This window comes from Oryzias latipes, chromosome 3 (assembly GCF_053564925.1).
Source record: "Oryzias latipes strain Hd-rR chromosome 3, Olatipes_Hd-rR_3.1".
In the NCBI taxonomy this organism is placed as follows: Eukaryota; Metazoa; Chordata; class Actinopteri; order Beloniformes; family Adrianichthyidae; genus Oryzias; species Oryzias latipes.
In genome coordinates, this window is record NC_136239.1 from 20,231,362 (window position 1) to 20,247,055 (window position 15,694).

General features: G+C 40.1%; 2 protein-coding genes across 3 annotated transcripts; both read right to left on the bottom strand.

The window, feature by feature from the left end:
• Positions 1-3,538: 3,538 nt before the first annotated feature.
• mettl21e (methyltransferase like 21e) lies at positions 3,539-6,493 on the bottom strand. 2 transcript variants are annotated; one of them, XM_023953396.2, is made up of 5 exons: positions 6,247-6,493; positions 4,594-4,745; positions 4,397-4,514; positions 4,183-4,280; positions 3,539-4,080 (listed from the first exon to the last, which is right to left on the bottom strand). In XM_023953396.2, the coding sequence occupies exons 1-5, from the start codon at positions 6,296-6,298 to the stop codon at positions 3,769-3,771; spliced, it is 732 nt and encodes a 243-aa protein (XP_023809164.1). In that variant the 5' UTR covers positions 6,299-6,493; the 3' UTR covers positions 3,539-3,768. The 2 variants fall into 2 exon arrangements, with proteins under 2 accessions (XP_023809164.1, XP_023809165.1); XM_023953397.2 differs by having other exon boundaries at positions 4,594-4,742; positions 6,247-6,446.
• A 368-nt stretch (positions 6,494-6,861) lies between these two features.
• ercc5 (excision repair cross-complementation group 5) lies at positions 6,862-15,630 on the bottom strand. The gene is made up of 15 exons (XM_078945132.1): positions 15,328-15,630; positions 15,040-15,215; positions 14,122-14,237; positions 13,934-14,035; positions 13,688-13,751; positions 13,361-13,495; positions 13,071-13,281; positions 10,625-11,431; positions 10,284-10,546; positions 9,567-9,686; positions 9,059-9,272; positions 8,706-8,850; positions 8,408-8,610; positions 8,251-8,333; positions 6,862-7,579 (listed from the first exon to the last, which is right to left on the bottom strand). The coding sequence occupies exons 1-15, from the start codon at positions 15,413-15,415 to the stop codon at positions 7,070-7,072; spliced, it is 3,237 nt and encodes a 1,078-aa protein (XP_078801258.1). The 5' UTR covers positions 15,416-15,630; the 3' UTR covers positions 6,862-7,069.
• Between the last annotated feature and the right edge of the window lie 64 nt (positions 15,631-15,694).

Genomic DNA, 15,694 nt, shown 5'->3' on the forward strand with positions numbered 1-15,694 from the left:
CAGTGACAGATTTTATTTTTGCTTATTTGAAGAAAATGCTTCAAATATTAATAATTTTTTACTTATTTCTAAGGGGCCTGTTTGTGCAGTGAGGAAGCACAGGTTGTTTGTGCGTTACGCAGAACTTCCTTCACAGACACACAACCCAACACAAACGTTGGTCTGGATCTTTGATGGTGGACATCCACCATCTGAATATTCCTAAATGTTCCTGAAGGGATATTGTTGTTAATCCAGAAGAAAAGGAGGAAACTTGAACTACTATTTACAGACTCAAAAGTCAGACGACTAAAGCAAGTATTTTCTGAAAATCCCGTACATCAATGATATTGGAAGTTTTGAAGCCAAATAAAGTTTTTGGGAGCGTGTAGCACATTTTCACAGCACTGCAGCCTTCTGAGTGGGATCAGGGTTTCACACATAAAGCATTTCAGCCTTTTAGACTCCAGCCCTGCAACTTTGCTGCAGCCTATTTTTTCATTTGACATTCCAGATACTTCAACACAAGGTAGATGGAAACAAGACGGAAAGCAAACCTGTGATGCTTCTACTAAGTTTACTGCTCTACCTCTGCACCTTTTAAGGTTAACCAGCATTTGACTCCTTCCTTCACTAATCACCAAAGTCTCTGCAGGGTCCATTTCAGTCCAACATTCAAACTCACAGGTCTCGATTTCATGTCCATGTGGACTGTGTCCCAATCAAACACATAAAAGTGCATTCTTGATATTGCCCTTGTGTCCTTTACAGCAGTCCATGCTGGTCTGTTTTCCTTGCCGGTGATCTCACACTCTCCATGGTGACATTTCTGTTTTGCTATTGCTCTCCATCTGTGAGATTTCCTCCTCCACTGTTTGGGGATTTGGAGCTTCATTCCGGGTCTTAGTTCGGCTTCTGTGAGCTCAGTCAGCTGCTCCCTCATTTAAATAGCAGTAACATCGACAAGGGAACTCATTGTTTTAAAAAGATTTAGAAAGAGCAGTAGTATCTATGGAAGCCCAGAAGAATTAAAAACTAAACAGACCCCACTTTTTTTTTTAATAAATGAAATTGTTCCTTCTACAACAGTGATAAAACCAGCAGCCTGTCCCGAAGAGAGATGATACTCCACATACTTTCAGCACAACACCTACGAACCCTTTCTCTGCATTTCTGACCTGCTGTTGTTCTTCAGGATGTCCTGCAGCTCAATTTCCAGAAAGGTCACAACCCAAATACCCTCATCTTTTAAAATTAAAGCAGGATAAGTTTTCTGGTGTTCTTTTTAATATCTATGAAGCAATTATGACCCCGTGACGTATTATTAGGTCACGGGGGAGCAGAATTCTTAGCAGAGGGGTCGTTTTCTGCTGAAATTTTTGATGAATAATGGCCTCTTTAATGTTTGCAATATTGGGGGGTCCACCTAAAAATTCTAAACAAAAAGAACTAACAGCGTTGATTAAAACTGGAAACCTTCCTACTTATAAGTCGGTTGTGGATTCTACCCGCGGTAATTTAATTGATTGACTCTTTGTTTTTAGTTTTTTAGGCTGACATTTTTAACATCTTTCCGGGGACAAGAGGTCAAAAATAGCCAGTTAGGCTAATTCTGGCTCATTGCAGTGATGCTTTTATGTGAACTTTTCCTAAGAAATAAAATTGTAAAATTAAATTTAAATCAAATTCTGTCACACCAAGTTCCTTTGAAAAATTCCACACCTTGAGTTTTATTTTGATGTCATGTTTCTGCCCTTAATTTCTCGTTTACTTTGAAATTCTAGGGTATTTTGCAACCCGGTTCAAAATTCTCCAAACCATCACAGCCACATACAGTCTTCAGCTGTTGAATATTTGTTTTGTAAGCCATTTCCTGCGCCTAAATCCAACTGTTCCTATTCCAACCCTTCTGTTGTCAAGAAACCAAATGCGTCAACAGAAAAAAATAATAAAAGATTAAAGGTCACCAAGAGCATCTGGGAATCCAGGGTCATTAAAATATCAAATTTAATGGGTCACATTCATTATAGGCGACTTATAAGTGACCCAAGGCCATCAAGCTCAACTGGTGGGTCTCCAAAATATGACAAATTTTTTCAGAGCGTTGCTGTTCATGTTACTGGAGCTGTATGCATAGTGCCAAAAAATACATGTGAGTGTTGTCATGCACTCATATAACCAAAAACAAGTCTCATCCAGTTCTTACATTTTAACAAACATAAAAGTGATGAACGTGTGTTGCAGTAATGACATAAAAGGTCCCTTTAGGGTGACTTGATGATTAAATTAGAACATTAGAGATTCAGATGAGGCCGAGTCCTTCTATTAGGACAAAACAATGTGTTTTCGTCGATGTCTCTATATTTTCATAAGCAGGAAGTCAAGTCAAGGTCATTGTTAACCATTGACCATTGGCTGAGAAACATAGAAAACAGGAGGATGCTGAAAAGCTTTGAAAAACACAACTCTAAAGTTGTCATGTCATATTGCCACTATGTTTATTTTGCATATATTGCATGGGTGAAAATTGGTAATGCACAACTATACATGGAAAAAGTGAGAAAAGTTGTGGTCTTTCACGTGAAATTTTCACAGATGAATGAACTACATTAAAACCACAAAATAATTACGAATAAACCACGCAAATATCACGTAAATCAACATAGAACATGAATCAATCGTGCATGGTTATTGCGCTGTTTATATCCAATTTGTTAGTGATTCATGCGTCAGTTATGTACGTTTAAGTGATATGTGTGCCAAACATGCGTTATAAAAGATAGAAGTCCATTAGACATATGTGGATCGGTCCTGGAAAGCCACAAATTTACATATGCATCTTGCAAAAATAACGCACAATTGTCTAAAATGTACATAATAATTGTATATGAAAACATACATAATAGTAATACTCAACCGACTAAATATTTTGAACAGCTCAAAACCGAATTCATGTAAAGACCTGTTGGCCGAAACCCTCAACGGACATGCGCACATCGACGAATGACAAATGAAAAAAAACATGAATGAATTATGTAAATGACGCATGTATCACGAAAGACCAAAATTTCATACGTGAAAAATGCACAAAACGTACATAGTGGCCATGTGACACTGCCTTAAGGCATCTTTGTTTTATCTAGACACAAATTAGTTTTTTTTTTAACTACCAAGAAAAGCTGTGTTTTCTTTCACCCTCTTAACATAATTAGGGAAAGAGAGAAAAATTGATTTTATCTGTGACGCCATTGCACTGACTTCTGTGACACCCAAATATGGGACAGCAACCAGCTGAAGTGTTGACACAAGGTTACTTGGGCTTAACTCACAACACTAAAAAAAAAGAAAGAGTTAAGCAATATTGTCAAATGTAGAATAAAAACAAAATGTGAACTGATTTTTTATTGTTAAAAAAATACTTGTCACAATATATCTGATGAGAAAGCACATCTGTTTGTTCTCTGAGCCAATAACCTATGACTTTAAGGTCAGTGAAGTGGTCAATGCCTGAACAAAAAACGCGTAAAAAGCTCCTCTAATAAACTTGAGTCTGGAAATGTTTGGGGAAAATTTTGGAAATTGTATTTGTTTATTCATTTTTTGACATAGATATATTTAGTTTACAGTGGGAACTGGCTTCTTCAACACCATCAACTGCGTAAGGTGATATGCTCTGTGCAACAGTCGGTGCGAGGAATGCCCAAAAAATATAGTCTGGAGTCCAGTTTCAGCGTCTTGTTATTTCTTGCACCAACTAACAGCCAATGAATCCCAAAAAAGTCTGTACAGTCAGCTGTCACTGGTCCACTTGCACCTCCTCCAAGCTCTGAACAGCTTTATGTTCAGACTGGGGAGGTCATACAGCTCTTCCAAATGGAAACGCTTTTGGAACCGATCCACAAAGCTGTTCTCCGGGTCGAGGCGGAAACGCATGGCCCACAGTATCTGTGTGTTCTCCTGACACAGGTAGTCAAATGTGTCCATGAGCTCCTCGAGGTAAGGGTGGTGGTACACCACATCAGCTGCTAGTATGTAGTCAAAACAGTGAGAGGCACGAGGGAAACGCTGATCTAAATTCTGACCCCACATCAGCTCAGTGACCTGGAGAGACAGAGGAATCAAGCCAGAAAAGGATTTATGCTAAAGATTACGTTGAACATTTTTTTTATTGCAAGCACAACATTATTAAAAGTAAGCCCATACCAGAGGAGTATATTTGCATCTGCCTTTGGTGTTATGCGTTACATTGTATTGAAGGTTTCCCAGCACATCTGGAAGGTCTGTGGATGTGACCTTAGCTCCTAAAGAGACAATTCAGTTTTGAATGAAAAATTAACCAACTATAAATAAAGGTTGTGCTAGAAAAGGCAGAAGACTTTGTTAAAATAAAGTACTGGTACTTGAATTGTTTCAGTACCTAAAAGGCTGGAAACAATAGTGACGAGGCCAGTTCCTGCTCCAAGTTCAATCACATTTTTGTCTACCAGGTTGTATTTGTCTCGGTTGGTCTCTAAGAAATGACACAGCACCATGGCCTGGTCAGAGGGATACAAGTTTACATTTCAGCTGCAGAAATTAAATGAAAGGCTGATGAATGATGATGTTTGAGCTCACCGACGGCCAGAGAACAGCTCCGTAAACCTCAGTGGACTCTTTGAGTCTGATCTTCAGATCCGAGAAGTTGTATCCCTCCCAAGTCTCAGAGCTGAAGAATTTTGGCTGGAATCGGCGAGACATTATGGCGTTGGCCAGTTCGGCATCGTCTACTTTGGTATCGACAAGGGAGACAGACATTGACAGGTGCAAACATAAAAAAGGTCGTCATCTGCATAACAAGGGGAGATAGTCAACGTAGACGTGTCTCTTTGAATTCTTTATTATTCTGTTTGATGTGTTTAGAGATGCTGGAGCACAAATATGAAACTTAAAATGATTTAGTATTTTTGACTCAGATTATTATTTCATATGAAAAGGTGTCCTAGTTTCAATACGTATTTTTAGAACCAAACATACAGAAGAAGCCTGTTGGGTCTAAATTCTCTTTCTTTTTTTGCGACACTTCAAACCAATAACTTTTATATCCCAGCCTGTTAATTGAATAAACAGAGGTCTTTGTGACACATTGAAAAACCACACAAAACTACAACAAACTGGCACCCTTTCCTCCTGCTTGTGACTGGCTTGACCTTTTTGTGATGTTTTCAAGTCTGTTCCGACTGGGGGTTTGAGATAAAATCTGCTCTGCGAGGCAAATTTGTAATCTTGAAGATTCAAATTCAGTCCAAAATTGTGGAAATGGGGGGTTGGACTGTGTTTGCAGAGCCACAAGTCTGTTTTTGAATTGAGGGAGGTGCAAGCCCATGCCATCACACTACCACCATTTCAGTTACTCTGTTGGAATAGCAAATGATCAAGCAGTCGTTTTGTTTTTTTCACCCCAAACTTTGACCCTTGTCTCTTCTTACAAGTGCTTCTCACAGGTTTCACAGTCAAGAGGTGTTGCTTAAGGTGGATCTCCATGCTAATGAATCACAGGCTTTGTTTGATTATTTATTTACAGTAGGTTTTAGCTTAAGTTTTTAAGGATTCACATATTTTTAGTAAACTTTCATGCCAGTTAAGGAATGTATAATGCCACGATATGTTAAATTGCAAAAACAATGAAATATTGCTTTGTAATGTGATTGGATGTCGTTAAGTGTTGTTTTTTTTGCCTGTGTTGCCATGCAGTGATTTATGTAAATAGTAGTAGTAGTTTCCAATATCTGGGTCTGTTTGATTTAATAGATTATAAATGTTCTTTTACTTTACTTTTTGTTTTAAATTTTGTTTTTTTTCGTCAGGATTTTTTTGTCTTTCCCCCATGACAACTGATGGGATTTTAAAAATTTAGAAACTGTTTTTCAATCTGAAATTGTTTAAATTTTAACTTAAGTTGAACTTTTATAAGTTTTAAAGGTATATCAAAACTACATTTGCTTTGTCCCAAAGTTTAATGTTGTTGTCTACAGTAATTGTGTGCAGTAAACACCAGCACTGACATCCATTTTTGGCATCCAACCAACACTCCCGGTTAGATAATTGTGCTTTAAAGGTCAGGGAAACCCACTGAGTGACAAAACAAAGCCTAAAGATAGTACATGAGTGCTTAACTGTGCACTTCATTGCTATAAATGTCCGTTACATATTTTATTCTGAGACAACTGTTCCAGTGTGTCCCGCAGTTTATTATCCCCCCAGATTAAGAGCCTTTGTCCAAATTCTCACCTTGTTGTTTGGTGTTGAAGTCCTCTGTGGCCTTACACTGTTCAGTCTCCATGTCTGAATGATTTGCAGCGTTTCCTGTAAAATGCTGCTCCAGGATCAAGCCCTTCGGAAATCTGGTAACAGTTGGCCTCCGGGGTTTAAAGTTACACACAGTTTGGTGGCGTCCTGACCAACAATCCCAGAGCGTCCCTTTTACCTCCCTGCGCTGTGAAGCACTAAAGCTGACAGACAGCCACAGCTGCCCTGCAGCCAAGCTGGGCAGCTGAGGCTGAAAATGGAAAGTTTGTCAAAAATGCGTTTCAAATTTCTGCAAAAGCTTCTGCTGAAAGAAAACAGAAATCTTCCATACACTTCCAGACCACTTTAGGGGGCACACCTGTGAAGCTGATGAGTCTAGCGTCTGTGTACGATGATGATGGTGGAGTTCTTCATGGATTTATGACATCAAACTACCGGTAATGTTCAAGCGTGCTGCTCTCCATTTTTCTATTGACCACTGACAACCCTAAATGCTTCTTCCATGAGCCTAATTATATACATTTGCTACAGTTAGCACATTTAAATCAGTTCAAAGGTTTTATACAATTGTAAAATAAACAGTAAAAAGCACCAAAACATGGTAGACACTCAAAATTTAATGCCAAACAATGCTCTACTTGTTAAAAAAAACTCCAAACAGTAGTGAGGTATTTTATTCAGTCTACAAAATTCATAGACTTTCCTTTAGAAAGGAAGTTTCTTCCTGACCCCTACCTACATACCAAATATGACATCAAAGGTTTTTGTCTGTGGCTTTGAGAGCTTCAACCCTTCAAGTTAGACCTCAGGTGTTCTTCTTCCCCCTTCCCCCTCCTCTTCCTCTGGATCCCCCTCTTCCTTTTGCTCCTCGGCCGCGTTTGTTGCCTTCAAACACAGATCTGGCTGTGACCATTTCCCCGCCTATGTCACTGTCCTCACCGGAGCTGCTGCTGCCCTGCAGCTCTGCACATGAAGCCTTTGTAGACAGAGGAGCATTTTTTAATGATGAGGACTGAGGGACAGGGCTGCAGACCGAGGCCAGAGGAGATTCCAGCATCAGCTCAGATCCCAGGAAACCTCCAGCCGCCGCCGCCATCGCTGCGCTCCTCTGCCCCTCCTTTTGTTCGTCTGGCCTTTTCAGATTTGCCTTTTTAGATTTGGTCGGCGATTGCTCTTCCTCCTCTGTGTCTTTATCGTCTCCCCCTTCTCGCTCTTTCCTTTTTAGGCAGGTAACTGCTCTGCGGAGTCGCTGACTATGGATCACCTGCTTCTCCTGCTGCTCCATGCGGAAGAAAGAGTCTATCCGCAGCTGAGTCTAGAAAACAGAACCGTGACGGTTTAAGGGGCTGTAACTTTCAGGAATAAATGTTTTAGTAGAGAATTAAGGAAAAAGGAGCCATCTGTTTTTAAACCAGTTATTGAACTTAAACAATCTGGGAAAAACTTGATTTAGTTACTGGTTTAAACAGGCTTATGCTTTCCTTATGGTAAACTTACTAAAAATCAATACAGATTGTTGTCGTTTTCATCCATTTAAAGCTTCTAAATGTCAAATATGTAACTCATAAATGGATTTTCACAACAGCTGCCATAATTATGGGATGATTCCGGACAAACACTTTAAATATTTTATGGGGAAAAAAAGATCTCAATCAACTGTTTTTGAAATATTTTAACAAGCAGTTTTATAAAAATGTTCTATTTGAGAGGTTTACTAATTATATTTAACAAACCAAATTTAGCTATGACAAAAAAAATATTTCCAAAGATCCTATGGAATAAAAATGATTTAAACAAATACATTCAAATTACAAAGAAGTACAAAATGATCAACAAATTGTTCAACATTAAATGTCAAATTCTTGCAACAATGTTTTGTAATTTCTGTTTTTTCCATTCAGCTGTTAAAGACGGTTTTAAAGATGAAATATGAAATTTAAACTTGTTCAATAATTATATCACTGTTATATGAAGAATCCCACATACCTGTTGGCTGTTGAGCTGCTTGACAACAGGCTGAAGGATCTCCTCCGTCTTTCTGCTGCTCCAACCAAAACGACTCAAGCAGAATTTAAAGTTCAGGTTAAGAAATACTCACAACAGACAAGTAGACATTCTGTCTTCCTCCAAACAATGGAAGGATATTCTTTGATCACATCCAGTTGGGGGCGCCCCCAACTGAAGGAGCTGCAGGACGGATCAACGGCGGGTTCTAAATACGCCTGAGCAACGGCGGGGTTGGGAAAACCGGACTGAAGCTTCAAGGCCCTCAGTTTCTTCTTCACCTTTGTGTCCTGGGGGTCAGCCGTGAGGCGCTTATTCTCCTGAGCTTGTGACCACCACTGACTGCAAAGACGTAGAAAAAAAATGCTATAAAACAACATTTTTTAACCTTTTTTGATTTTTAAGAAAACCAAAAAAACAAACAAAATTACACACACCTAAACTGTTTCAGGGGCTCCAAACCTGGTCCAGGAAACTCGTTCAGGATCTCCATTCCAGTCACGTAGCCGACTCCTGGCACTCCCTCTGCGTAGTCGCTCCCAAGGAGGTAAGCCAGGTTTATCATTTTAGCTCTGTCCAGACCTAACACAGGGTCAGATAATTTCAGTAAGCTACTTCAAGAAATCGGACACTTCTATAAATAAGTAACGTTTTTAAAAAATAATCACAGCACACCACATTTTAAGATGTAAAAAGATGATGTGGAAACAGGATAAAAGGCCCCAGAGGCCTGCCATCCACTTATCTTCTTTAGTGTGAGGACATATTTTCTCATGAGTGTCACACTGACCCAGTTGGTTCTGCAGGTCGCTGTACTGGTAGTGCTCCACGTATTTGTTCTGGCTGAAGAAGTTCTTGTAAACGTGCCGTCCTCCGAACAGCCACACGTCCGAGTCGTCGGTGATGGTCCCGTGGGTTTGGTCGGCGCGGTCCAGCGCCGCACACTGAGCCTCGGCCTCCATCGGAGCCACGAGAAACGGAACACCAAACAGCCGCAGCAGCTCCTGTTTTCAAACACAGAGCGATGACCGGACTGCATTCCGCATTTCCCACAGCCGCCGAATGCAGCACTTTGGAATAATGTATGAGACAAACTAGAAACTTGTTTCAATTGTGATGTTCCTTTAAGTTCTTTAAAAGCATGGATGATTCACAGATGCATAAACAAAAAACTGTCCTCCAGTGAGACGCCCCTGCTGTGGATCATCATTATTCCGCTCTTTCTCAGAAAAGCTCAAAAGTGCTGCGTGGGAATTTTCACATGTAGAGGGGAAATTTCCATGTCTTTTTTTCTCTACCTGGCTTTCCAGGTACATCTGCCCCGTCACTGTGTTGGCCATCCGCTCCTGCTGCTGTTTCTGATCCTTCAGGTTGCTCTGCTCCATCTGCAGGGAGTTTTCCAGAGCCTCTAGGTCCTCCTGCAGAAAAAACACATCAAGTCACTGCAAACTAAAGGAAATCGCTAAAATGCATCAGAATAAAGCTTCTAAATCATCTGAACAGAAAATATAGATAAAAAAAAAGCATTTTAAATAAATGAAACAATCTTAATTGTGATACTGTTATGGAAAAATTAAATAAAGGTATTGGTGTTAAACCAAAATATGCTTTTCTTTTTTCTAGCTGTGAATATAAATCAAATATATTCAGAAAAAATATCATTAAAGCTATTTGGAGGACTCCTGTCTGATCTGTGCTATCACCTTAAAATAAAAAGAAGTCTTTCAAATCCTTCTTACATTATAGAACACCAACATCTTTGTTTGGGTACATTTTACTTATTTCTAATATGAGATTTTGTTTGTGTTAAATGTTTTAAATAAAAGGACGAATTCTGAAGTCATGGTTTGAAGATCCGTTTGATTTTCTAAGCTAATACGAACCCAAAACCAGCAGATACTGCACACGGCCCATTTCCTTTATTCTGGTGTCAAAACCTCAGAAATGTTGGTTCTAATCACATCAGACAAAGAGACGAAGAAAATGTTTTGTAGATTTCCTGTTAAAGAACAAACCATGTCAAGTTGTTCCCATTCGTTTACAGCCAGTGCGGGTGCGGCCTTTGTGTCTGCTTCCTCTTTCAGTTTTCCCTCTTCATCCTCATCTCCCTCAGCATCCACAGCAGCGGCTGGACGGTCAGTGCCCTCGATCCCCGCTGCCTCTGCCTCCTCTTCCTTCTTCGTCTGGTCTGCACAGATCTCATCTGGTGGTCTTTTCTCTGCAGTCTTCACGACTGTATCCTCCACTTTAAGCTCTTCCGGTACCTCGATGAAGCTTTCTGAAGACAAACCCACAAGATGCATTTAGAACAAGCGCTAAAAAGCTTGATCGAGGTCATCAACTGGATTATTGGTACCCTCTGAGTCGCTTTCCTCGCTGCTTTCTGGCTTCGTTTCGTCTTTGTTCGTCTCCTCTGAGGTTTTGTCCACCTTTCGCTCTAAGAGCTCAGAAGGATTTCCACGGTCTGGCTGATGATCCCGATTCCTCGCTCTGTCTGCACTGGATTCCAAAGCAGCGTCCTGCTCCCGCTGTTCCGGGTCTTCCTCTTTCTCTGGTGGTTTTCCGTTCTCCTCTTTAGACTCTGTTGCTGTGTCATGAGGCAGATCAAGCGCTGCAAAGCGAAGCGCTTTGTTTCTCTGCCCGATCACCTCCTCCATCTCCTCCTCTGAGCTACTACTATATGAACTGTCGTCTATGACTGGACTTTGACCTGCTGCGTTCCTGTTAAACTCAGACGTTTCGCTCAGTGAAGTTCGAGTCTCCTCGTCCGATCTGCTGATGTCCACCGGTGGTACAGGATGATGAAGACTCTTGTTTATTGAGTCTTCTTCCTTTTCGGTTAGCGCTTGCTGGATTGCCCTCACAGTTCGTGGAGACACGCTCCCATCCTTCTGCTCTGCCTCGCCTTCATTGGAGCTGTCGTTCATAGCCGCCTGGATTGCTTTCAGGGTCCGAGGAGAAGGTGGAGTCCCCTCTCTCTGAAGCCGCTGAGGAGGTTTGGAGTCTCCAGAGCAAGTGGCTTGCACTTCATCTTCGTCCTCTAAGACCGGTTTCCAGAGAGGTTCTGGTCTGTCTGCCGGCTTCCTGATGCCTGATACGGAGAGACCGGACCAGGCCGCAGTGGCAGGTTTGCTCTCTGAGGTGGCGTGGTTGTTTTTGGAGCCTGGACATAAAGTAAGATGTCATTAATGCAGAGTATCTTCCAAAAAATCCAAATCCCTGTTTCCATTTCTGTGCTGATGATTCTTCTTTTATTTTACAATCAAAAATTTCACTTGCTTACTTAGAAAACAAGGTTTCCATAAAACTGAGGAATCTGACTGACCAAAAAGATAATTACCGGTATTACTTTTAATAATATAAAAATAAAAAAATATACAATACAGACCAAAAGTTTGGACACCTTCCCATTCAAATGAATGGGAAGGTGTCCAAACTTTTGGTCTGTACTGTATATAATTTAAAACAATTTTGCCTCTTATTAAATAAATAACTTCAGGACTTTTTAAGCAAACACAGTGTTATTTGGATCAAATATTTTATAAAATCCTATCCCAGAGTGTCTTGTTAGAGTTTAAAGATAAGACTTCAGCCATGTTTAACAAAAACCACCGAGTTGAGTTGTGACACTTAAAGATTAGCATTCTGAAACAGGAGCAAACCTACAACATCAGAAACTCACTTCCTGCTTTTCAGTAAACCATACCGTTTTCATTTTGCGTTTAAAATCTTCTTCTTCCACTTTCGGCTTCTCCCATCAGGGGTCGCCACAGCGAACAAGTCGCATGGTAAATTTGGCAATGTTTTACGCCGGATGCCCTTCCTGACGCAACCTTCTCAAACCGGGCTTGGAACCGGTACAGAGGTAGATATATTACATTTTAATATTACAATGATTAAGAATTAGGTTTTTCTTTCATGAAATACTGTATCCCACAAATAAATATCAGGAATTTATAGAAAAATGCCAACATTTTTTATCCAGGAAGCATAAAAACTGGGTATAACTGACAAAATATACAATATTCCTATATAATATCAAAGCTTTTCTCATTTTTTCTTTTCATTTTTCATATATATATATGCTGTTTATTTTTCTGGTTTGTATTTTTTTTTACATTTAATGCATTGCAGATTTTTACATATAAAACACTCAATCAATAAAGTCTATTGATTAAGACTCTGAGCTGGTTTAGTTTTGATGTAGGAGTTAATGTCATTTATTTTATAGTTTTATTCCAAAACTCTTTTTTTTTTTTTTTTTGTAAAAACAGTTTTTGTTCAACTACTGATTTAAACAGAGCAGAAGTGAAACTTTTATTGCTGAATTAACTAAAAAGTCGTTTTTGAGCCTGGAAAAAAGACGGTGATTGACAACAAAAGTCAATTAAAAACTGTTTTAATTCGATTTGTGGAATTTTAAATGCAGCCCTGTAAGAGCGATCTCCTCCCCCTCCACACCCAGCACCTCTCCAACATCTTTGCACACATTCTAATGAAAACTATTAGCTTCTTTGGTTCTTTCACTACTTCATGCATGTTTGCACCATTGTGTGATTTTAGAGGCTGATATATCGTAGGGGAGGGTCAAAAGACCGCATCACTCCACAATCACGCCGTGCTTGCCGCTTTACATCTGCATCCAGTCACGCTGTACCAACAAACCACGCCCCCACCAGCTTAACAAAGTGCTTCAAAAAATGGTGAAAAATGTTCAAAAAATCCAAGGCAACATCAAGCATGAAATAACATCAAGTAGTCTAAATGTATCCAACTGGCTCCTGCAGGCCATTTCGCCTCACCTTTAATGAGAATGTAGTGTGAATTGTCCTCAGAAACCAGCCGGTTGGCCTCCACGCTGTGGCTGACGAGATCTCCCTCCCGCTGACAGAGCTGCTGAGCGCTTCCAGCGCTGTGCTGGCTCATCTCCTTCTCAACGCCCTCCAGACGCAGGTTCAGCCTGTTCCTCTGCAGCAGACCGGCCAGCTGGTACTGCGAAAAGTCTCCTGAACACTGAGAAAAGATAAGGGGGAGTCAAGAAATCATTTGTAAAACAACAACACAAAAACTTGCAAGTGAAACCCCAGCATACCTCTGGAGGTTTGTGAAACATGGTTCGTCGTCTTTTTGAGAACTCCCTCATTTCTTTGAGCATCTCGTGTCTCATCTCAGCAGGCAGACTGGCAAACTCCTCCGAGTTGATATCCACCGAGTTTGGGTCTTCCTCCTAAAACAAAAAGAGCAATTTAGCTTTAAGGAAGCTTTAAAATGATCAACACATGTTTACATTTTTCTAATAAACAGCATGAGAATGTTTTTGGTGGGAAAGGCTCTAAATCCTTGATTAAATGTCCCAAATATTTTTAACATATAGAAGATAAATAACATTGTTCGGATCTTATGCTTAAGAACATTTTACCTGGTATGCATGAAAACTGTCAGCCTCTTCCTGACTCTCCTCTTCCGAACTGGGGGAAGGGGACCTTTGTAAAAGTATTTATATAATATTATCAATAAATTAGACTAAAAAATACAGTTAAGAATTTTAAAATCTTACATAAAAGACAACTCATTTTTATGATTAGAAGAAAGCTTCTTGTAATTTTTGCTCCTTTGAAAAAAATAAAATAAAACCCATTCTTTGTAAACTTGCTGAAGTCCTGACCTGTTTTTTTCCACATCTTCTGCTGGTGGAACAGCTGGTAAAACATACAGATCGTCCACCTCATCTCGCCTCACACTCGAGAGGCTGGGAAGAGGATCTTTACTGAAACAGGGAAAAATACATTAAAGGGTAAGAAAATGTTAGGTTTTTTTCTTCTTCACAACAATCTGGGTCCTTGGCCTTAACACCTGTGATCTCCTAGAGCAGCTTTGATGGCCTGTCTCTTCAGGAAGGTTTTAAGCAGCTTCTCGTTGGTCTGTTTTGACTCCCGGGTCAACTCCTCCTTCCTCTGCCTCCTCTGAGCCTGCGAGCAGAGAATGCCAGACGGACAGAGTAAAGCGTTCCCAGGGGGTCTAGTTTGAATCAGGATTGTGCCGTTTTTAGCCCAAAAAAAGAAAAAAAACCTGTGAGGTTTTCTAAAACATAGAATCTGTAGAAGTTCATTAGAAATGTGCCTGTTGAGTAGTAGGTGGGACTGTTGGCATGGAGTTAGCCTACACTCATTTCCCATCATCCATCCATCCAGCTAGTTCACAGCTCCTTAAGACCCCAGCCTAACATTACCGGTGCAACAAGAACGGAAAGCAATATTGGAGCAATTGTAAGTTCAACCTCATTGCTAGACCTATTTCAAGCTGCATTTTTTTGTCTGCTTCTGATTCACAACGATTTGAATAAAGAAATACTCAGCAGGGCAATTTTAAGCTTAATTTTCTTTAGATACGTCCTCCATGATAAGAAAAATGCCACAAGCCCCTTCTCTCTTTTTTGTCCTACCCCCCCCCCCCTTTTTATACACTTTCCCCTCTCTCTTCTCTCTGTAAATATATATATATATATATATATATATATATATATATATATATATATATATATATATATATATATATATATATATATATATATATATAAACAAAAGATATATAAGAAGATGCATAATCCCTTATTGTAATAGTAACATGTCCTTCAGCTCTCATCTGTTTGCTCAGTTGTTTTTTTAGGGTAAAAACGAAAAAAAAAAAGGACGGAAAACTTAAAATGCCACGAGAACATGTTAAAGCATCAATAACGTGATCGGACGGAGTGGGTCCATGAATGAAGCTTACCAGGGTCTGCTTCTTCAGAAGCGGCGCGTCTCCATCAAACACAAAAACGGGTCTGATGCGGAAGAACAGCAGCTTACAGATGCGGTGGAACAGGGTGAGGAGGTGGGCGTTCTGGACGCTGTTGCCTTCACGGTCCCTCACCCCCTTCACTGCCTGGTTCAGCCATATGCTGATGTCTGCAGCGGGAGGTTAAGGCGTTTAACCGGAACACAACAACCAGCTATGACGAGATTCCCCTAAAAAGCACAACTGAACAGCAAACCACTTCAGCACAGACAGATAGGATACCGACAGCGAGTATCTTTCCCTCCAAGGTCTCGGGGTTGATTGGTTTTCCTGTGCTCTCGAGCAGCCTCCACAGTCCGTGGACTCCCATGATGAAAAGGAAAACGAGAAAAGGGACTTTTAATTATAGATCACAAACAATACACGTTTTCGGGATTTATATGGGTATTTGCTGGGTGAAGAAAAAAAAACAAAAAAACAAAAAACTCGAGTAAAGACAGGAGCCAAAAGGGAGCAGACTTTTCTTTGTTTTGCGTTCACATTTCCCTCCGTTTAGGAAACGCTCACTTTAAACAAAGGTTCCGCGTGATTGGTGTCGGACGCATTTAGATGTAACACATCCGTCTTTTTCAAAATTATAGTTTTCTCT